This window comes from Zingiber officinale, chromosome 6A (genome assembly GCF_018446385.1).
Source record: "Zingiber officinale cultivar Zhangliang chromosome 6A, Zo_v1.1, whole genome shotgun sequence".
Classification (NCBI taxonomy): domain Eukaryota; kingdom Viridiplantae; phylum Streptophyta; class Magnoliopsida; order Zingiberales; family Zingiberaceae; genus Zingiber; species Zingiber officinale.
In genome coordinates, this window is record NC_055997.1 from 71,121,744 (window position 1) to 71,145,442 (window position 23,699).

The following is a 23,699-nucleotide window of genomic DNA, read 5'->3' on the forward strand; positions in this document are numbered from 1 at the left end:
AGTCGGTCTGAAGGACTGATTTGGCAACAGGTAAACTCTCCTGAGAGGAGTAGATGATGATGTGTTCCCCGAATAGGAAACAGTAGGCATCGGTTCGACCTAGAGTTTTGACAAAACTTAAAGTCAGAACCAGACAGTCAGAGGCTATCAATTCTTATATTATATATATTATTTTATGTCTGGACTAACTTTATTTTACAGAAAATAAAGGCTAGAAAAAGCTGGTCCAAGCGCCAGGAGTTTAGGTGCCCGGATCTGGTCTAGGCACCCCGAGCTGGTCCGAGTGCCCGGAGTCAGTCCAGGTGCCCGAAACTCAAAAGTTATCGCCAAGCTGATGTGGTACACGCGGAGTGGCTGAGCCACATGGTCCAAGCGCCCGGAGGGGTTTCGGGCGCTCGAAACGGCCTATAAAAGTAGCTTTGACCAGGAGTTTCAGAACAACGTAACGAACGATTTTCGCTTCTTTGAGCTGCTCAAAAATCGCCTTCTCCATTCCCTAACGCTGCTCCGATAACCTAGAACAAGAATCTTCATATCTGTAGTTGTCGGTATTCTTTATTTTATAATTGTTTTAATATTGTAAGTTCATTCCTGTACTTATTCGAAACTGATAGTGGATTGCCCATCAAAAAACACTCTCATGTGTGGGCCTTAGAGTAGGAGTCGACACAGGCTCCAAACCAAGTAAAAGAAACAGTGTTAGCATTGCTTCCGTGTCTTTATTTTTTCCGTTACGTATTCACTTTGAGTTTTTCAAAATGAACGAAATAGCCACGAGCGCTATTCACCCCCCCCCCTCCTCTAGCGCTTTACGATCCTACACAACTGTGATGAATCCGACATAAGTATAAGGGGTGTTCTGGGTCAATCTGGGCGACCAGTTGTAACACCCATAGGATCCCTAATGATTTCATATGAATTTTAGCATAATTAGAATGAGCTATATATAGACTTTTCAAAAAAAAAAAGGAGAACTAAAAAGAGACATGACCAAGGTTTGAACCTTGGACCTCTTGTTAGATGCATGTATGTGTTAACCAGTAGCCCCAGCAGAGGTGTGATGTTAGGAAGGGAAGGAACATTGTAGTTAAAGGTAAGGAAAGGTTCCCTTCACTTAGAAGGAAAGGTTTGAGTTGCCTTCTACCTCCCTAATGAAAAGATGGATTTGCCTTCTTCCTTTATTTAGCATAAATGAGAGAAAGGGAAAGAGAACTTCATTTTTTCTTCTCTCTTCTTCCTCCCTCCTTCTCTGCACTAAAAACCTAAGACCTCACCTTCACCATTGCCAAAACCAATCCAAAGGATTTCTCCTAGGGAAGCTTCACAAAAGCAAGGGTACTTTTCATTAGTAAACCAAGCGAAAGGAAGTAAGTAATCCCCTCACCTGCAGTACAAGCAGCTTTCATACGTTTCTACGCTTAAAAGTTTCTTGAAAACCTAGGATCTTGCCTTTTAAGTTCGGCCAAGGTAAGGTTAAGAGGTTATCTATTGTTACTAAAAGTTTTCATGCTTCATGTGGTTTAAAAATTTGCAATCACACCTTCTATAGGTTTCGGCCATGAAGTGATAAAAGGTTTAGAGAAAAGTTTTGAAACCTAACTATGCTTGTATATGATTCCTCATGATGTATGATCTTCTATATGATGTTAGTTTAGGTATTTCATGCCTTATGTTACTCAAAAGTTAGAACCATGTTCTATAGGTTTCGGCCAAGTAAAGATAAAAAGGTTTAGAAGAAGTTTAAAAACCTAACAATACTTGTTTACTATTCCTCATGATATGTAACTCACCATATGATGTTAATTTAAAGATTTCATGTTTTAGGTTGCATAAGAACTTAGAATCATGCTTCTAGGGTTTCGGCCAAGAAGAAATAAAAGCATTGGAGGAAGTTTTAAAACCTAACCATGCTTGTTTATGCTCTCCCATGATATATGATCTCCTACATAATGATAGTTTAAGTTTTCATGTCTTATGTTGCATTAAAAACCTAGAGGCTTACCTTTAGATTTCGGTCAAAAGGAAGAAAAAGGTTTAGAGAAAGCTTTAGACCTAAAACCATGCTTGCTTATACACCTAGGGTTTCGGCCAAGAAGAATTAAAGGACTTAGAGGAAGTTTAAAAAAAAAAAAAACCTAACTATGCTTGCTTATGTTTCCTCATGATATGTAACCCACTATATGATATTCATTTAGGGTTTTCATGCTTTAGGTTGCATAAAAAGCTAGACCCATGCTTCTAGGGTTTCGGCCAAGTAAAGATAAAAGGGTTTAGAGGAAGTTTAAAAACCTAACAATACTTGTTTATGATTCTTCATTATATGTAACCCACTATATGATGTTAGTTTAAGATTTCATGCTTTAAGTTGTTGAAAGAAACCTAGAATCATGCCTTCATGCTTCGGCTAAGACAAGAAAAAGGAGGTTAAGGAGCTACCTAGGGTTTCTAAGGTCTCATATGTTATGTTAGTACCATGAGAACTTATGTTAGTGATTTCCATGTTTTTATGTTGCTTGAAAATCCATGCTTTCATGTCTACACGTTTCAACCAAGATAAGAAAAATGAGGACAAGGAGCTACTTAAGGTTTCTATGATAGAATATGAATTTATGTCACCATGTTATTTGATATGTATACTCATGCCATCATGTTACGATCCCTATGATATGTTATTTGCACTTCATGCCATCATGTATGATTCCTATGATATGCTATATGCACTTTATGCCATCATTTTATGATTTCTATGATATGCTACATGTTATGTGCACATTATGCCACCATGATATGATTCCTATGATATGCTATATGTTATGGGCACTCATTGCCATCATGTTATGTTTATGCAAGGCTTATGTATGAGGAAAAGCCTAAGAGATACTTCCCTTAAGTTGGGATTAAGAGCACTCTTCATGATAGCTTAAGAGATGCTTCCCTTAAGTTGGGACTAAGAGCACTCTTCATGATATGACAAGAAACATGATATGCTATGCTATGACAAGAAACATGTATGCTATTTTACTTTTGTATGGCTTGTGCCAGGGATGGGCTCCTAAGCGCCCCTAGGTCGATGGTCAATGAAACGGGCCTAGTAAAAGGGATGGGCTCCTAAGTTGCCCCTAGGTCGATGGTCAATGAAACGGGTCTAGTTCCTAGTAGGTTCAAGATTAGCTACCTTGGATCTACTTAGGATGCGTGCATTCATGTATGTATGTGGTACAAAGCCAGGCCCTCATGTTGAGATTATGTTTAAGTATTTATGTAATATATGTTTTCAAAAGGGCATTTGGCATATACTCATTTCATGATACATGTTTTCAAAAGAACATCTTGCATCTACATGTTCATGCTATATAGTTTCCTCTATGCTTTGGTAAGATTCTATTGAAGATATGTCTATGATGCTTAGATGATTATGCTACTACTTTATGCTTATGCTCTCACATGTTATGTTATGATTTGCTTAAGATGAGTATGACACTACTTTATGCTAGCATGTAAGTTTTTTTTTCATACCTAGATGTGAGTTGAATGAGCATGTTACCACTTTATAATTAATGCATGATTTATGGTTTTGTGAGTAGGAATGGATTTTACTAAGCCTATGTGCTTATAGTTTAATTTCCCTTGTATTGCAGAAAAAGGAAAAGAATGGCTAAACTAAAGGGAGCAGCAGGAATGGCAAGGATGTGTGTGGAAGTGGCATGGTGGAAAAAAGATCTATTTTATATTTCAAGACTTATTCATTCTCTAAGTTTTGCATATGAACTATTTTTCCTACTAGATACTTTTGGATGGTTTATACTTGATGTGAACTTATGTTTCATGTTTTATGCTTTAGTAAGATGATCATGTTGCAAGTAGTAAATATTGAATCAAGTTATATGCACTAGCATGTTGACACGTTTATTATGTTACATGATTATATAGATCACATGCCATGTTTCATTAGTATGCTTTTATGATAGCATGATCAGTAGTTAGTTTTCTTATATATACTTCCGCTGCCATGATTTTATATTTATGAATGCACATGTGTAAGTAAGTAAGTAACCCCGTCCTTCATAGCTAGTGGGAGGGCGGCTCTCCAAGTCTTAAAAAAATTATTCTGCCTACGACTTAGAGTAATATGTCATTGTGCAGTCCTTGAAGCATTTGTGACACTACCTAATATAGAAGGAGTTCATCCTATTTACTAATCATGAAGCATTAAAGTATATCAATGATCATCACAAGCTGAGCAGGAGGCATGCCAAGTGGGTTTGAGTCGACGTTCTTCATTACTCACCACCATGAGTACCAGTGTTGCATGCTTTAAGGTTTTTCTAGATATGTATATAGTTGACCCATCATTTGAAAGGATATTCTAGGAGGTACATGATGGTCACCGACATGATTTTATTTTACATAATTGTTATTTGTTTTATGGGTTGTTGTTGTGCGTTCGAGACTACTCTCTAAAGCACTAGATTATAAACGAGCTTCATAATGAGAGGCACTTTGAACATGATAAGACGTTGACCCTCATCTCTGTCAATTTCTATTGACCCAAGTTGACCGGCGATGTGGCTCACTTTGTTGATCGATGTGCTAGCAGTCTAAAAGGGTTTTCACAAATGTAGGCTTATAGACTCCCCTACCTGTTCCTGAAACTCATTAGTTCAATATAAGCATGGATTTCGTATTGGAATTACCCAACACCCAACGAACCTCAAATTCAATTCTTGTTGTGGTTAACATATTCTCAAAGATGGCACATTTTGTAGCTTGTAGAAAGACTATGAATGTTGCTCGGATTACCCATATTTCCTTCAAAGAAATCGTGTGTTTACACGACGTTCCTCGGTCCATGACTTCAAATCGAGATATTAAGTTCATTAGTCACTTTTGGAAGAGCTTGTGGGGAAAATTAAGTACACAATTGAATTTTAGCAGTGCTTACCAACCTCAGATAGATAGACAAATCGAGGTGGTGAATTGGAGTATGGGCAATCTTTTGAGATTTTTTACCGAAACTAAACCAAAGCACTGAGAGCATTACTTCAAGCAAAGTTTGCCTACAATCGATCAAGAAACAGAACTACAGGATTGAGTCCTTTTGAGATTGTCTATGGGCGTAATCCATCAGGGGTTCTAGACTTAGCCCCTATTCCACATGTAGAACGTATTAGTTCTAAAGCGGATGAGATGGCAGAACATCTTCGAGGTATTCATGAGTAGGTGAACCTTGCAATTGATACTAAGTACAAGTCGATATGCATCGCCAATAGATACATTTTGAGATTGGAGAGATTTTGTCTGAGTTGTATTAACTTGTGACTCTTTTCCTATTTGAAAGTATAATAAGCTAAAGGATCGAAAAATCGGACCATGTGAGATAGTGTAGAAGATTGACCATAATGTCTACAAGTTGCATCTTCCTAGTCATTTGAAGACCTCTAATGTCTTCAATGTAAAGCACTTAACTCCTTCTACAGATGTTGATGAAACTTATATAAACTCAAGGGCGAGTTATTTTCAACCCGGAGAGACTGATGCAGACCCAACCCATCATGAAGCCCAATATGACATTTTAAACTTCAAAATGACATAACTTTTGACTCGGAATTCGGAATTACGCTCTGTTGATGGTTACGTGTGTAGAATTTGAAAACCTACTTTTATTCTATAAAACCATAACCTCCAACTTTGTGCCCCAAATTCCACCATTTAAACCCTTTTCAGAACTTTTTTATTATTTTTAGTAATTTTTATTTTTAGGGTATTTAGAATAATTTTTATATTCTTGATATTTATAAGAGAGAATTTGTCTTAATTCACGTCCTATTTTGAATTAATATTATTTAATTAAATATTTTTATTTTCCAATAAAAGATCTATTTCTTTTCTTTATAAGATTGAAATTAAAATTTGTAATTGTAATTTCTTTCCATTATTTGGGTATTAGATTATGGTCTATATAAGAATCATATTTAGATGTTAAAGAATCATCCTCTATTCATAATAAAATTTCTTATTGTGCTAAAACCTAAGATGACGTATTTCTCTTTGTTTTAGAGAATCCTCTTCTTATTTTCTCCTTAATCTTCCCTTCTGAATAACTCGCAGATAATCGCTATCCTACCCGGCATAAAAAAAATAAGAAAATTTTCTCTCTATCTCAATGCATTCAAAGCTTATCTCAATGCATCTATTACTGCTGTCTAACATGACTCACTTGTTAAACCTAAGTTCCAGATAACAAAAGTACACAAATAAAATATTGTCATCAATATGAGAATACAAGGAAAATTGAATTCAACCAACTTATAAATAATCATTGTTCAGTGTGAAGAGCAGTGACCTTTTGTCATTGAAACAAATCAAGTTTATGCAATGGCTCCATGTGTTTGCTGGATTTTAATCAAACAGAATGAATCACGAGATTAAAGTGATGAACCAGCTCCAAGGGCAAACCGATATTTGAAACTGAAACATTCATGGTATTGTGGTTATTCCTTTCTGATCACTAGGCACATACAATAATTGCATATTGTATCATATGATAAATAGTAGCGCCACCAAGTAATTTATGAACAATAATTTTAACTATTTAAACGGTCTTTCAGAATTTTCTGAGTAATAAATTTCACTTGATACTCCATGTCAGGAATCTTCCTTGTGAAACGATAGACAAGTATTGAAAGAATATATTTTATATATATCATAAAGATATAAAAATAAAGAAACATATATAAAGATAAGGAAACATATATAAAAGATATCCTAATATTTATGCACCATGTATTTTAAGATATCCATATATTCTAAGATATCCATAATAGGCCCCCTTAAGATGGTGGGCTCGTAGAGACACCAATCTTGGAACAAAGAAGACGAAATCGAGTACTAGGAAGTGGTTTCATCAACGCATTAGCTTATTGGTCAGACGACGAGACATGAGAGACACGAACTTTACCACTCTGAACTAGTTCATGAACAAAATGATAATTCAAAGTAATGTGCTTCATGCGTGAGTGAAACACTGGATCTGCACAGAGATATGTAGCTCCAATGTTATCGCAATAGATAGAGGCTGCAGAGGCCATAGTGTCCACACCCAGTTCACTAAGAAGAGATTGAACCCATTGTAGTTCTACAGCAGTAGAGATAATTGCACGATATTCAGCCTCAGTAGACAACCGAGCAACATAACCCTACTTTTTGGAGCTCCAAGAAATTGGGTTGGAACCTAGGAACACAATATAAGCACCAGTGGACGTGCAATCATCAATATCACCAGCTCAATCTGGATCACAGTAGACATGCAAAGAGAGAGAGAAGTATCGTTGGAGAATCAGATTATAAGAGTGTATACCATTAAGATAGCGCAGCAGGCGCTTAACAACCCCCAGTGAAGAGATGAGGGAGCATGTATAAACACAGACAATTTATTAACAACAAAGACAATATCTGGTCGAGTAAAAGAGAGATATTGCACACTACCAACTGTTTGGCAATATAAAGTAGCGTCCACAGGAGGGGAGTCATCAAGAGAGATGCAGAGATGCGGACGTGGCCATAGGCATTTGAACATGTTTCGAGTTCGCCATGTTGGTTTTGGTAAGAATATCAAGCAGATATTTCTTCTGAGAGAGACAAAGGCCTCTTGGAGAAAAAACAACTTCAACACCTAGAAAATAAAATAAAGTTCCCAGATCTTTAATAGAGAACCAAGCACCCAACTATTTAATGAATCCCTGAAAGGCATCAACATTACTTCCTGTAAGAATCAGATCATCGACATAGACAAGTAGATACATAGTGATACCTCCAGAGCAGAAAATAAATAACGTCGTATTAGCAAGAGAGGCCATGAAGCCAATACTAATTAAAAAAATGATAAAGCGCAGTGTACCAAGTGTGTGGCGCCTGCTTAAGACCATAAATTACTTTGTTCAATTTGCAAACATAAGATGGAAAATCAGAGTCAACAAACTGGGGCGTCTGAGCCATATAAACACAGTCATCCAAGTGACCCTGAAGAAATACATTATTCATATCCATCTAACGAAGAGATCACCCTTTAGAAACAGCAAGGGACAAGAGAAGACAGACAGTAGTGGGCTTTGCCACAGGACTGAGAGTGTCAGTGTAGTCAAGACCTAGGCGCTGATGAAATCCCTTAGCAATAGACGAGCCTTGTAGCAGTCAACAGAGCCATTCGACTTTCGCTTAAGCCGAAACACCCACTTACAACCAATAACATTCTGAGAGGTATCAGACGGGACAAGATCCCAAGTTCCATTACGAAAGAGAGCATCGAACTCCTTAGACATGGCCGCACGCCAGCGGGGATCCTTGAAAGCCACAGTATGTGTTGTAGGTTCAAATGGAGTAGCGTCAGTGATAGTGGTGAGACCAAAGCGAGGATGAGGCTTGAAGACATTGTTTTTGGAATGTGCTACCATAGGATGGGTGTTGCTTCTAGGGGCAGGCTGAACTAGAGGAGCAAGTACGGGTGGAGCTATTGCTGCGGTTGGCACAGCAGGTGAAGGTTCAGCAAGGAGAGGTTCAACAGGTGGAGATTCGACAAGGACTAGCTGGTGAACAACTAGTGGTACGGGACATGGGTTAAAGGAGCAAATAGGTGAAGAGTCAACAACACAAGAATCCTCCAGAGGTATAATACACAGTGCTTCAGGAAACAGTCTAACACTAGAACCACCACTAGCAAAAGGAAACTCAGACTCGACAAAAATCACATGACAAGATACAAAACTTTTTCTGGAAGAGGACTCATAGCACAAGTAGGCACTTTGCGTAAGAGAGTAACCAAGGAAGACACAGGATGAAGAACGGTGTGCAAGTTTATGAGAAACATAGGGACGAAGCCAGGGATAGCAAAGACAACCAAAAATGAGAAGTTTAGAGAGATTTAGCAAGGAGGCAAAGAGACATTTAAAGGAAGATTTGTAGGAAAGGTTGCGTTTAGGTAATCGATTAATAAGATAGGTGGCAGTGGCAAAGGCAAAGGGCCAGAACTGAGTAGGAACAGATGCCTGATGAAGAAGCGCAAGACCGATTTCAACAATATAGCGATGACGGTGGTCAGAGAAACCATTGTGTTCAGGAGTATGAGGAGGAGTGGTCAGGTGAGAGATTCCATGCAAACTAAGAAATTCTTTGAGTGCAAGAAACTCCACCATTATCAGTATATATGGTGAGGATAGGACGATTAAACTGTTTCTCAACAAGAGACTTAAAACATCAGAATATAAAAGGACATCTGATTTACGTTTTAAGGGATATAACCAAATATATTTATTGTGATGATCAACAAATATAACATAATATTTATATCCATCACATGAGAGAACCAGAGAAGTCCAAACATCATAAAATATTAGATCAAGTGGAAATTGTGAAGAGAGTGATGAGTCAGGAAAAGGTAATTTATGACTTTTATTGCATTGACAAGAATTACAATAAAAAGGATGAACTGAAGAAGCAAAGCAAGACAACGATTTAGACATGGCTAACTAACATAAGACTCAAGCAGACGGGTGACCCAAACGACTATGCCAAATAGGAAGAAAAACGACAGAAGAAGAAAGCACCAGTGGTGGAGAAGAAATGGACGCAAACCAAGAATAGACACCGCCGTTAAGTTGACCTTGATGGAGAATAGCCCCCATGCAAAGATCCTTCACCTGAAAATCACAGAAAGAGAAAATAACAATGACATCATTAGTTTTACAGAGTTGGGAGACGGACAAAAGGTTCTTATTAATTGATGGAACACAAAGGGCATTGAGAAATTTCAAAGAAGAAGGGGGTACAGGGCGGTAAGAGACAACCTGTATCAGTAATGGGAAGTCCAATGCCATCACTAACAACAACACCATCAAAACCAGCATATGGAGCATGCAGAGAGAGATTTGAGAGGTCAAAAGTCACATGATGGGTGGTGCTAGAGTCAATGATCCAATCAGATGAAGAAGGTGATGACATAATGTATGCAACAACCAATAAAGTAGGCGGTCCATAAACAACACGAGATGAGGCAATGGGAGGCATAGGGGTAGGAGCGGGCTGATACGAAAAAGTAGGGCAGTGCCGATCAAAATGACCTTGACGACTGCACAACTGACAATGTCCAAGATAGGGGCGTGAGACGCGTTGACCAACGCCCTGTGTTGGAGAGTGCGGCTGCTGCCGAGGTCGAGAGAACCACAGACCAATGGGACGAGCACCGTTGGGTGGATGAACCGCAACAAGTGGATAAGTTGTCTATATGAAGAGGCAACATATCAAGAAACAAGGTGAGCAATTGCCGAAAGAGTGATTTGCATATCCCTACGAGTAACAAGATGAGCTTCATGATTGAGGAGCTTCTCATGAAGTTCCTCAAATGAGATTGTAGTGTCTTGGGTTTGAATGGCATGTGTGAGTTCCTTATAGTCATCATCAAGACCATGAAGAACTTTAATGGTGAGATCTTCAATGTCAAGAGGAGCATTCATGAGCGCCAGTTCATCATACTTAGATTTGATGAACTGCATAAATCCAATGATAGATTGAGAGCCTTATTGCAAAGTTGTGTTTTGAGTTGTGTAATACGACCACAAGAGGGCATGTCATAAGTGAGAGCAAGAGTGTTCCAAACATCACAAGATGTGCGAGCAATAGCAATGAACGAAATTAAGGATGGAGAAAAGATCCAATAATAACATTTAATATGAGTTAATCATGACGAATCCAAACATGATATGCAAGATTAGGAGTCTAAATACCATCAAAAATACATAATTTGTCTGGACAAGGGTGAAAAGCATCAGCAAAGCCGAGTAGATCATGACCAATGAAGAGGGTTGTGAACTGTAGACACCATGAAAGATAATTGGATGAAGTCAACTTCAAAGGCACATGAGCAACAACATTGAAGGAGATCGAGACGATCGCAAATGCAACCATAAGAGCAATTGCTTGAGAGAGTAGGCGACAACAACAAAGACAACAACAACAATAACTAATACTAAGCTTGAATAGAGTTACGATTTGTAGCATAGACCCGAAGCTCTGATACTATGAAGAGAGGTATTGAAAGAAAATGTTCACTAATTAAGAATAATGATACAAAGTATATTTATATATATCATAAAAAAATAAAGATATGGAAACATATATAAAAATAAGAAAACATATACAAAAGATATCCTAATATTTATGCACCATATATTCCAAGATATCCATATATTCCAAAATATCTATAATGCTAACAGCTGAATCAAAAAAATTGGAAATGATTTATGATATCATATCTATGAAGGAATCCAGCTAATTTTCTCCAAATCTCTCTTGCAATTCTCCTTCAACTCTTTCAGCCTGAGGAATTTGTCATGCTGCAATGGCACAAAAGATGAACTGAGTAATATACTAACACTGTAATATAATTGTAGAACTAAGTTGATGACTACTCTGCAAAGCAAATTGTAGGCACATGGATAGGGAAGTCCCAAACTAAATTTCATGCACTACTAATCTTAGACTGAACATGAAAAGAGAGTTCTATATAATATCCATAGTTGCTAATATTGGATTTAAATCAAACTGGAAAGCCGACATGGTTCACTGGTCAAATCGAACTAATCTGAAGAAGCTAAATTGGTCGGATTGGCCTTAATTAATCAACCTGATTGCATAACTATAAAAACAATATTAAAATTCTAGCTATAAAATTAGTTTTTATATATTAATCATGAACAACAAGTCTTATCCCACTAAATGGGAACAGCTAAATTTTTATATATTAATCAATAAAAAAAACAACTTTAAAGACTTTAAATAACTAGAAGAAGGATGCATTTTTACCAATATTTATATTTTAGGTTCTAGTAAATTAGATATTTTTGTAAGTTTTTATATATTAATCAATACAAAAATATCTAATTTACTAGAAGCTAAAATATAAATATTGGTAAAAAAACATCCTTCCTCTAGTTATTTGAAGTCTTTAACGTTGTTTATGCTATTGGTTATTGTTATGTAAAAATTGTAGGAAGATATCTTTACTCATTTGATCTTATAGTAGATACATGGATATTTTGTGAATGTTTGGAAGAAAAACAAAACTGATTCACTTCATACTAAACCAGATGGTTTTCACAGTTTGATAAACTAGCAGTTCAACCTATTCTCAACCTACTCCATTAACTGATCCATTTGGAGAACCGGATAGGATTGAAACCTACTTTCCTATTTCTCTGGTCATAACTGGTCCAATCTGATTTCCACAACCATGTTAATATCAGTTAAGCTCACAAACATGTGGATTATATCGAATTCCTACTGGGGTATACTAGCTCATATTCATTTGGGAGTATAATTTCAGATGGCCTTTGAAAATAGGATCCACCTTCCACCACTATCTTCAAGCTCCATGATGCTTACCTTGTCAGAATTCCCTTTGCTAATGTAAAATTACTTATCCAGTCATCCTCTTTGTTCTTATGGTTACAGCTACAAAACATCCAGCTGTTAGCAATAGCATGCATCTAAGCAACAAACATGAATGATAAATGAAATGAACATGGTGACTGACAATGAAGATCTAGATTCTAGAACCCAGATAAAAAAACGGTAGAGAGCAACATCAGGTCAAAACTGTGTTAATAGTATAAGTGGAAGATTAAAAAAAATCTACTAATGTGGAACACAAGAAATTATACATAATTATGCCATGTTGGTAATTTGGTACTTTATCTTCCATTTCTTTCATACTAAATTAAATGCCTTAGTATTTCAGCCTAAGCACAATCTGTGGCCGAGCTTGTTCTAGGCCTAAGTTTTGGTTCAAATTGGTTGTGTTCAGAGGGCATATGCCATGCCTGATTCTCAAACACAACCACTCAAAACCCTTAGGAATAGTTTGCAAGGTGTCAAATCACCTCTAACAAGCATTTTCATTAGCCCATAATAACTTCCTCCAAAAGTCCACGATTGATGCTTTTTCCAAAAAGATATTACTCTCTCATATGCAATTAGGTAACTAGATTAAGTTGATAGAATACAGATATATAATGTGTGCGCTTGTGTGTGAGTATTCACCTTTTGATAAAATTCCATCTGTGAACCATAAAATGCAAATCCTCATATCATAAAAGAAAAGATTTCCAATCAAATGAAAACCACCTAAGATAGACAAAAGATCAATTTAGTGAAAAATAAATAAGAGAATCATTTAAATGTAGAAACCTTAAAGGAATGTTGATGTCATATTTCAACACTGCAAAAAAGTTAACAAAAGGTTTTATGAATGATCTCAGATTTCTGACAAATCGATAATGGAAATGAAAATTAAAATAAAGAGAGAGGAACTCATATGGAAGAACTTACAAGCTCAGCAGTTTCACGCACAATGATATTCTCTGTGAAAAGGAAAAGTGGTTGCCATTCTTGAGTTAATTGAGACTCCAGTGAGGGGGATCTATTTGAGATGCTTTGAGCAGTCTTGATACTACTTTTGTTGCTGCAACTTCGTGCTTTTAAAGACCTTGCAAGCCTTTTACTTTTCTTCAATTCTATAAATTATAAACATAATATGAAATAAAATAAATTGTGCGTTCCTTAATGTGAGATATAGATATGTATCTAAGAATCAGCAATATTCTAAATATGAAGATATCTATAACAAGCTTACGAGCGAGTTTGGCTCTAGTATCCTGATAATGCAGGTCTGCCCATATGTAAGCAGCTGGTTTACATGTCATATGCACAATAAATCCACAATAAGACATGTGAATAATACAAAAAATGAACTACCATAGAATTCCATCCTCATACTGTATGCTACACAATATCACCATAATCCAATGGAGAGAGGAATTATCACTTGCCTTTGAGACAAAAAGAGCATTTACAAGATTCTTCCGGCATTCTAACTTTGCCACAACTGGGATCATTTATACCAGTATCCATACTGCCTTTCAATGAGCCAGATGGTTTTTGGCACTTCAAGGGGTTATCACAGCTATCAAGATTGCCTTCCTTCAATATTGTACAATCTGTGCCAGTAGATTTTGATGCAGTAGAATTATTTTCAATATCTTTTGTCTGGAAAAAGTATCTAGTGGAACCAGCACTATCGGAGTTATGACCATCTAAATAGTCTTCTTCTGGATCAGTTACAAACAAGTTATCAAATTGTGGAGGCACAGACCTGGTGGATATAAAGCCTAGTTTTAACTTGTTAGTAGCTTCATTTGCTAATGAATCAGAACTCTTTTGCAAGGAAATGGAATCAGATGTCATATTTCCATGGACATAGTTACCTATGATATTGGAAGGCATAGGTTGGCATGTCTGCTTAGCATAGAAAGGGAAACAGCCTCTCCGATTTATGTTGAGCAAAGAACCATGTTTATCATCCATGTTTTTCTTCCATTCCATAGAAGCTCTTTCCTTTCCATCTAATTCTCCTCCAAAACTATCCTCGATAGTTTCTTCCATGCTTTTGTCAATCTTTTGTCCTGAAAAAAAAAGCCTTTTTTGGATCTAAAAGAAGCCCTCTTTTCCCCAGGTTAGTTATATCGCCCAAAAAACATCTTCTAGCATCAGCTTCTTGTTTGCATCCGCCACTTTCACCCTTCTCCACCCCTTGCAGAAATTGTCAATGCAGGTTCTCAAAACCTGGAAATTTCTACTATCAGCAGCGAAAGGAGAAATCTTCCCCCAATTACTGAGCCGCCAAACATGAGAGAAACGCAAGATTTCCCATTGCAACTCCCGTAACAAAGTTCAGAGTAGAAATAATGACCAAAACCCCACCAAGATCAGTCTTTCCGAGAATGACCACGGGGAGAGCAACAAAAACTGGCAGGGAAAAGATTCAGCAAGCATCAGAGAGTGAATAAAGAAAAGCAGGACATAACAAATGAACATCGAATAAGAACCCTACTGACCTTCTCGCCGATCGTTTTGGGAGACTGCGCGATGGAGTAGTGATGCGGGCTAGCTTTTTAGCCATTTTTGTAGGGGAAAAGGGCGGGCTTTTGAATTCGGAAAGGAAAGCCATGAAGGAAAAACGGCCCAAAATGAGAGAGAAAGGAAAAAACTACAATAAAATATTTTATTGGTTTTTAAAATTAAAAGTTACAGAATTATTTAAAAAACAATGAGTAAACATCATATTAGATCGCAGGTGGGATCCTTGATCCAGTGTCTCTTGGACATGAGGTGCTGCTCTCTCATAGAATAGGATGGTTGGACCAGTCCCTCTCACTTATGAGAGAGTAAAGGTCCAAGAATGGTTTAGGGATCTTGTACTAGAAGATTCTTTTTCATTAGATTAGGTAGGATCCTTTGCTCTAAAATCCCTTGGATTAGAGGAGGCCCTACTCTTTCATAGGATGGGATGGTTAGACCTCACTTGTCTAACAACTAGGATCCAGTCCATCCCATCTATGAGAGTAGTGGTCTAGGAATGATTTAAGGATTTTGGATCGGAAAATCCTTGCTTATTAGATTAGGTGGGGTCCTCTAGGCTCTAGTCCAAGAATCCCCTAGACCAAAGGAGGCCTTGCTCTCTAATAGAGTGGAATGGCTGGACCTCACCTCTCTAACAAAGAGGATCCAGTCCATCACACCTATGTGAGAGTAGGAGTCCAAGAGTGATCTAGGGAGCATGGACCAGAGAATATTTACTAATTAGATCAGGCGGGATCATCTCCTAAATCAGAGAAGGTGTTGTTCTCTCAATAGAGTGAAATGACAACCTCACCTATCCAACAAGTAGGATGTAGCCCATCCCACTTATAAGAGAGTAAGGATCGGGAGATTATGGACTAGAAAACCTCTGCTCATTAGATCACAAGGTCTCTAATCCAAGATCCCTTGACCAGAGGAGGCCTGGCTAGACCAGATGAGAAAGCAAGGCCTTCAAATATTAATAAATAAGTTACAATTTTAGCTGAAGCTACTGAATCAGTCGTCACATCTGTAACCACAACATTTAATCTCTCAACCTAAGTGGAGATAACACACCTCATGCATACTTCCCGCGCCAGGGAGTTAGAATCAATCAACTTCCTCTGCAGTGAAATCAGGCTCTGGTGGTTTTTGCAACCTCACCGATCTGATCACTCTCTGGTTCCGGAGCCCATGAATGCCTCGCATCGCATTGGCAATGAATCTTGACGTGTATATCGCTACACCGAGGCTGGTTACGTTGTACCTTTCGCCAAGTTATTTCTGCGTCTTTCTTCTTCCTCCTTTTGTAGCAATTCGGCCATCTTCCTCCTGACGTAGCACCTCCACGCGGCTTGAATGAAGCATGCCGCCCATGTCCTCCATTGCTGTGAGTAGAACCGAAACGTGTGTTGAACCTGCCTCGGCTGTGGAGGCGCCTGAACTGGCTCGCCACGAACTTGAGCTCGTCGGCGTTCAGTGCGAGCGGTTTGACTTCGTTCAACGCCTTCACTGTCCTAAGGATGTGGGTAGGTTGCCACTGGCCTTTGGATCCAATGCCTAGGTCAAGAGCTCCTCACCGTAGAAATCACGCTCTTGCAGGAGAGTCTGATTGAAGAACCCGCTTCTTCCTCCGTCAGTGGTTATGCTCTCCAAGCGACCGCGAATGATAGAGGGACCTGCACGATCAATGAGTCGGAAGCTAGCCATGTTGATTATCTGACAGCGAGCGAGTATACAGAAAAATCTAATGATAATAATAAAATAATCTTAATTTGATTTCAATAAAAAAAAATAATACTTTCAAATTTATTAAACAAAGCTGACGCTTGATATTCCGTCGAAGATACTTTGGAAGGCTCTGAACGAAACCTTCTTCGTCCACTCCTCGAGTCTCCAACCACTTGTACTGATCATATCGGCGAACCCGTTCTCTGAGTTCCAGTGGTAACATAAGGTGATGCATCTACTCTTCCGAGTCACGTCTCTTAACTCGCATCTCTTCGAGATGAATTGTGAGATATGTCTGCTCGAATAAAAACAAACGGTATTTTATAAGCAACCTAAGCAAGTTAGGAGCTAGTAGATTACGATGACAAGCCATCGGCTTACCTGCATGTTACTTGATCCGGTCTGAAAACTAGAAAGATGGCGTGTTGGGCAGATAGTGATATGGTTGATTGACAGAAGACTTTACGTAGGAGAAAAAGTTAATGGAAAAGAACTCCGAATGTCTTTCTCTTCTTTGCACACACTCAAGAGAGCAAACAGAACGTCATTGCTAAAAAACCAGACAAAGTGTCCTTGACAAAGGTTGTCACGCCCTAGAGGAGTCTCTGCCAGAAGAAATTTCGGTAGCATCTCCCCTGTACGGGTGACAATTTGAAACTTCCTACAACATCCAGATACTTCGGGCAACACAGCCGGAACTATATATATATATATAACCAACATCCACGTAGTTTAATAATAAAAACTAAACTAATGCAATGATAAAGAAAACTCTCAAGAAATCCTACTCAACTACACCCATAAAGCTCAAAACCGATATCCTACTCCACTACACCCATAAAACACAAATCACAATGATCTCACCTCTTTTGCCATCCAGGCAGGCATGTAGTAAAAACACATCCAAATAAAACTCAACGACAATAAAGCAAAACCATACAGTATCCAAGTGTCAAAACCAGAACAAGTCTACAACATCATTTAGATATCAACATAAGAAATCTAAAAGATCGAAACAACATATCCTCGCGACCTGCAGTGGACTAGCAACTGGAACTCCTCAGGACAGCCTCAACCTGAAATATAATAATAACCACGGGGTGAGTCAACTCCTCAGCGAGTAATATTGACATGCATAATAAGAAAATAACAACTAGCACTAATCATGCGTACAGTCTCCTGATATAAGAAAGATAAATGTAAACTGAAATAAACAGGAGAAAACTGTACTAACTAAGACCTGATGTATAAGTATAACAAGGTCATCAGACCGAGAGGTATCAACATCCTGTATGCATGTCAATCATATGCATCCAACCAATATGCAGCATACAAGTGCAGCAAACACAAGCAATAAATGCATCAATGCGTATGATGCCAATGACATGTCTTGGTCACCCCTACTCTCCAGTCAGCCGTCTCACATACGATGGTGAGACCGAGTGAGTAGGGCTATGACAACCGTGCACTCTGCCATCACTGCTCCTGATGAGTGACCGAGTGGACGGGATGTTGTCGGAGTACACCTATCCTCCTACCCCAAATCATAAGTGGGGGGAGCTCAATGCTCTCATCTCCCTCAGCAAGTCCAGAGGAGGGATTCCTGTCCTGTTACAATGCTGCGTCACACTACCCATGAGTGGACCAACGGAGCCCTTGACAGAGCAACCTGCTGCAACACACCCTGATTGATAAAAACCGCTAACCCATGAGTGGTTGTGTGTGTAGATCCATGTAATTGGCGATGTGCTCAACAATAATGAAGCCGACTATTGCACAACATGCAATCATACGAGATGATGCATGACACTAAGCATAGAAATATCTTGATCTTGACCATATCCACATCCATAAAATATGTACCATGGATCAAATCAGAAAATCTAGGTACATAGGTCAGATATAGTATCAAATAAGTCCAGTATATCCTATGGCATGGTATGTCATTACCTTTATGATCATAAGTAATCTGAAAGGTATAAACATGAATGCAAACAGGAAACAATCAAAGCATGCACAGGTAATGAATAATGACATACCAATGCAGATATAAAACATAATCATTACTACTTGTTAAAAATATTACTATGCATATCAAATGACAAATCTAAAACGATAAGTCAAAATACCCGCCTCCAATAAAAGGATCGTATCCGAAATAGATCGCTCGTTGAGACACCGTCTCGAATCAATGTCCTGTAATATCAAATATTTAATTTTAGCTAATACATATAGCTAATAAAATCTCCAAACCTATTCAATAATCTTATCCTTCCTTTATATTTAAAATCCTTGAATTAAACAAATCCTAACCATTTCACCTTCCAATTAGAATTTGCTACTAACCTGGTCAACCTAAACTTAAATAAATTCAAGTCCAATTTCATTCCTAACCTTTCCTTCAAATCGATGCACGCTACAACAAAAGAAACAATTGCACTACACCTTACCTAAATTCTCACAGCCACAGTTGTTGATCCACAACCAAGGAAGTTTGCTGCCGGAAAGGATTAGCGCCCGGAAACCACCTCGTTGCCTAATCTGTTTTGGTTAGCCACCTTATCAGAACACACCCAAACCTAAATCCAGATTTAGGAGAAGAGCCTACCTTAATACTGGCCGGTGAAACCCTAGGTCAACGATGGCAGAGAAGGACTGTGGAGAGGGCGTCGGCAGATTTATAGGGCACTGCGGCGATCGGGGCGGCAGAGCAGAGGTTAGGGCCACAGAGATTTGCCGACGGGTGGTGCTCAGGTGCGGCTGTGAGTTGTGTCGGCTTTGCTCGACGATCGGAGGAAGGGCACGGTCGGCGGTGACTCGAGCGTCGTCGGCGCTTGGGCAAAGATGGAAGAGAAGAGAGGAAGGAAACGACACTGAAACGATGAGGCAGAGAGGGGCTCGGGCAGGAAGAAGAGGAAGAGAGCTTGGCCGAGGGGTTTTGTACGCGGAGGAGGCGAAGAAACCGTCGCACGGCGGTTTTGGGGAGATTGGCGTGAGAGGAGAAGAAAGAAAAGGCAAGGAACGACGTCGGGGGAAAAAAAAAGAAGAAAACAAAATAAATAAAAGAAAAGAAAAAGAAATTAAAAAGGAAAAGAAAAAGGACTTTTCCTCGCTAAAACGGGGTAGTCTAAACAGGTTTTCCCGATGCCAAATTTTATCCCCGTAAATTCCCGAAAAATTTCTAAAAATTCTGGAAAATTCCCTTATGGCTATTCGCCCATTTTCGATATTTTACAAAGATCCTCTGATGCATAAATCAGTATGATGTTCAAGTGGATGAATGGAGAAAAGAATAGTAGAATGCGTGTGCGTAAGTAAGAATGTCGTAAGACGTGCGTATGTGTGTGTGTTTTTGCATCTTTGTGTACCTTGCCAATGGAGAGGACCCCTTTTATATATCATATCTCATAACAACAGCAATCATGAGGTGGAAAATAATGTCAAAGGTTGTCGAGTAAAGAAAGTCATACGACCTGGGCAATATATAGTAACCATCCGAGGAATCTCTGTTACCCATATATATGTGCACCTCTTTTATCTTTCGCAACTTATGACATTAATAAGGTAGTTGAAGAAATATACTGTCATAAGTTGTTGGCTGATGAAAGTGCAATCACCTTCAAAGAAGGTTCAAGTGAATTCTCACATTATAATAGTGAAATATTCTATGACAAATAGTTATTATTCTGATAGATTGTTGTGATTCTCTAACCATGTTGTATATTACCGGCCAGGTCTTTAAACCGGTCGACTATAAATCCATTTTTCACTTCAGTTGGTCGGTTATGTACTGAGTGGTGTCGGAGATCTGTTCTGGAAGTAATATGAAGCTAAATCCCCTAAGTCCAGTCAGTTCTTTAGCCAACCGACCATATACTGGGATATTTACCTTTAAGAAATGGGGAACTAAGTCCCTGAAGATTTGATAAGTACTTTAAGCAGATCGTCCATATAAGAGAAAACTTGCCTTTGAAGCGAGAACCTGAGATCTGGAAGTCCAGCCGAGTGTATAAGAAGAATCGCTTTTATGTATGTATAAGAGACGGGTCTGCTGAGCTGTGTAAATCTGACTGGAGTTATTGCCGACCGGCTATGTGAAGAAGGACTGACATATGAGAAAGCCCATAGGGTCGACCGGTCATATGCTGAAAGGCTCGTATTGGGTGGGAAGCTCTGTCCCCTTATTCCGGGAAGGCTTATGACCGGTCGGATCTGTGACAAGTCAGATGCCCCTTAAACTCGGTCGACTATAGACTGCTCAAATATATGATAGATGTCTCAATATAAGAATGGAATGTTAGCTTCACTAAATTTGGCTGGCTTCTAGGTCGGTCATCCTCATTATGAAAGCTTTAACGCTGAGCGAAAAGTAAAGTCTTATTGAGTGTGACACGTTGACTGTCATCTCCTCTTGATCTTAACTATTACGTCATTTTGATTTTAACTATCACGTCATATCCGATCCATCTTTAACATCCCATATCATTACTGATGATGAGGGCGAAGAGTACAAGTCCAAGAACAGCGACTACGAATGACCTCCCAAGGTAAGTGCTCGTCTGCTGCCCTTGGCCAAGAGTCTTGTTCCACATAATTTGGAAATGTTATTAATCAGTCCGACAACTTTCTTGATAAGTTTCAGATACAGAATCTGTATAAAAATCATAATGCTGGAATAATGTAACAACATTTTTAATTCTCCCAAGTCAGCAAGATGGGTTGAATATGAAGATCAAAATAGTGAAATACCTGCATCAAATGAACGGTGTAATACTTCTGACCAGAATCATGAGCAAAATAAAATGATACATATTATCTACTCAAACAGTGTCAAGTAACAGGACCATTACCTCACGTTCTGCAATCCCCACCAGAAAAACCAAGCGGTCTTGGAAATGAAATTTTTAGATGCCACAGGACTGGCCATAGATTCCGAATTGGAAGAAAATATTGTTATCATCAGGTGTACATTGACCAAGAACCTGAGCACTGGCATTCTTCCACTTCTTAACCATCAAGATACTCATTGCCACAGTACAAATAATTTGTGACGCACACATCGCTGCGTTGCTGACAAGCTGCCTGCCAACAATAATCTTCTCGCTCAACCGACACCAAGTACTAGAAAGAACCAACGACCTGGATAACATCAGCCAAAACAATAAGGGCGGTATTGTTTTTTCATATATAGTATTTCACATTATTTTGGGGAAAATTTCATTTTACTGCTTGATAGACTGTCATTCGGTTTTAGGTACCTACTAGTCACCATCCCTAATTAGCATACTATCCTATTATTAATAACCGCATGAACAACTTGATGGATGATTAGTATTTCGTGGATGTGGCAGGTATGGTGGATAATTATGCTACAACACAATGCGGATATTTCAGTCATCATCCATGCTGCAAAATTAGTGGAAGGATTCATAGAAAGCAATTGAGAGCATCCACCGATGGAACAAATAGATGAAGATTCTATCCGAAACCAACCCAAAAGAAATCTCAAGATCAACCACCAATAACTAACAGATTGAGAGCATCTAGTGAGATCTCAACCTAATACCACAAATTTATTAATTGTCCCATGTGTGAATAAAAGATGACCTCACGACAAAATCCTACATCATAGAACCATTGAACCTTCTAAAACCCCATTGTTGCTCGTCTTATGAGAAGGATCCGTGCGGCCTATCCAAGTGACGAGAAGCCGGGAAGGGAATCTACTTGAGGAAAAGGTCAGAGTTAGGTTCGGGTGAACTTAATTCCGGTTGATCGAAGTATCACCCCGTGAAGAAAATCAGCTTGAAGGTTAATCTGTCTGCTGGAAGGCGCCTCTAAGAGGCTTTGGCTTGCGCCCCAAGGAGAAGGCGCCTCCAATGCTATTGGAGGTGCCCTCGTGCCTCCATTGGAAGCGCCTCTAATGAAGTTGAAGGCGCCCTCACGCCTCTGACGGAATGACTGTTGTTGTAACCGTTGTGAAGGGATAAAGTTTTATCCATTTGGAGGCGCCCTTGGACTCTCTTGGAGATGCCTCCAGCCAATAGTAACATTTTTCTAGAGGCTATAAAAAACCCCTGGAGCTAGAAATTTAACGACAACTTCTGTATTCGATTTATAACTATTTTCTGAGCTTTTTAAAGAGTATAAGAGACTTATTTGCCTTCAACGAAGGAGATTTTTCTTGTACTTTCATCTGCCTTGGATTTGTTGGTGCAACCTTAGGTCAAGGTTGACTTGGTTGACCTGACTCGAGTTGTATTTTGATGTTTGACAATGTTTGACGAGAGTAGAAAAGTTGTATTATGATGTGTTGACAAGAATACAAACTTGGGAGATTGTTGGTGCAACCATAGGTCAAGGTTGATCTGGTTGACCTGAAAAGTCCAAGCAGGGAGCTTGGCACTGGAAAAGTCCAAGTATGGAGACTTGGCACTGGAAAAGTCCAAGCAGGGAGCTTGGCACGCGAAAAGTCCAAGTATGGAGACTTGGCACGGGAAAAGTCCAAGTATGGAGACTTGGCACTGGAAAAGTCCTGGTGAGCGAAGCCAGGCAGTGGGAAAGTCCTAACTGGGATGTTAGGCAGTTGGAAAGTCCTGGTGAGTGAAGCCAGGCAGTGAGAAAGTCCTAACTGGGATGTTAGGCAGTTGGAAAGTCCTGGTGAGTGAAGCCAGGCAGTGAGAAAGTCCTAACTGGGATGTTAGGCAGTGTGGAAATCCTGGTGAGTGAAGCCAGGTGAAAGTCCTGGTGAGTGAAGCCAGGCAAGGGAAAATCCAGATGGATCAGGGATGATCGGACATCTGGTGTAGAGAAAAGTCCAAGTGGGTCAAAGGGATTGACCGGACACTTGGTGGAGAGTCTTAGCAGGTCAAGGGACTGACCGGATGCTAAGCATGATGTACCAACAGGTCAAGGTTGACCGGATGTTGGTTTGGGAGACTTGGGACTTGGTTTGGGCAAAAACCAAGCTCTGGATCGGTCTGCAAATCGATCCAGCGATACGTTTGTGTATCTGATCGATC

At 39.1% G+C, this 23,699-nt stretch overlaps 1 protein-coding gene and 1 pseudogene across 4 annotated transcripts; both read right to left on the minus strand.

Moving 5' to 3' along the window:
* Positions 1 to 11,184: 11,184 nt before the first annotated feature.
* On the minus strand, positions 11,185 to 14,983 carry LOC121996525. 4 transcript variants are annotated; one of them, XR_006116106.1, is made up of 6 exons: positions 14,943 to 14,983; positions 13,878 to 14,853; positions 13,682 to 13,735; positions 13,378 to 13,562; positions 13,090 to 13,173; positions 11,185 to 11,384 (listed from the first exon to the last, which is right to left on the minus strand). XR_006116106.1 is itself a non-coding variant. In XM_042550515.1 (6 exons), exons 2-6 carry the CDS (start codon positions 14,488 to 14,490, stop codon positions 11,304 to 11,306), a joined length of 666 nt encoding a protein of 221 aa, XP_042406449.1. In that variant the 5' UTR covers positions 14,491 to 14,853; positions 14,943 to 14,983; the 3' UTR covers positions 11,185 to 11,303. The 4 variants fall into 4 exon arrangements, 3 of the variants coding, with proteins under 3 accessions (XP_042406449.1, XP_042406448.1, XP_042406447.1); XM_042550515.1 differs by lacking the exon at positions 13,090 to 13,173 and having other exon boundaries at positions 13,878 to 14,045; positions 14,313 to 14,853; XM_042550514.1 differs by lacking the exon at positions 13,090 to 13,173 and having other exon boundaries at positions 13,878 to 14,156; positions 14,313 to 14,853.
* A 1,073-nt stretch (positions 14,984 to 16,056) lies between these two features.
* On the minus strand, positions 16,057 to 17,064 carry LOC121994910 (annotated as a pseudogene).
* Between the last annotated feature and the right edge of the window lie 6,635 nt (positions 17,065 to 23,699).

Bases quoted from the DNA above. Each gene is read 5' to 3' on its own strand.
- LOC121996525 (XM_042550513.1), bottom strand. From the start codon at position 14,490: ATGGAAGAAACTATCGAGGATAGTTTTGGAGGAGAATTAGATGGAAAG. The intron at 13,736-13,877 runs GCAAGTGATAAT...CATGTAAACCAG, and splicing joins ATGCTCTTTTTGTCTCAAAG to CTGCTTACATATGGGCAGAC. The intron at 13,563-13,681 runs GTAAGCTTGTTA...TATAATTTATAG, and splicing joins TACTAGAGCCAAACTCGCTC to AATTGAAGAAAAGTAAAAGG.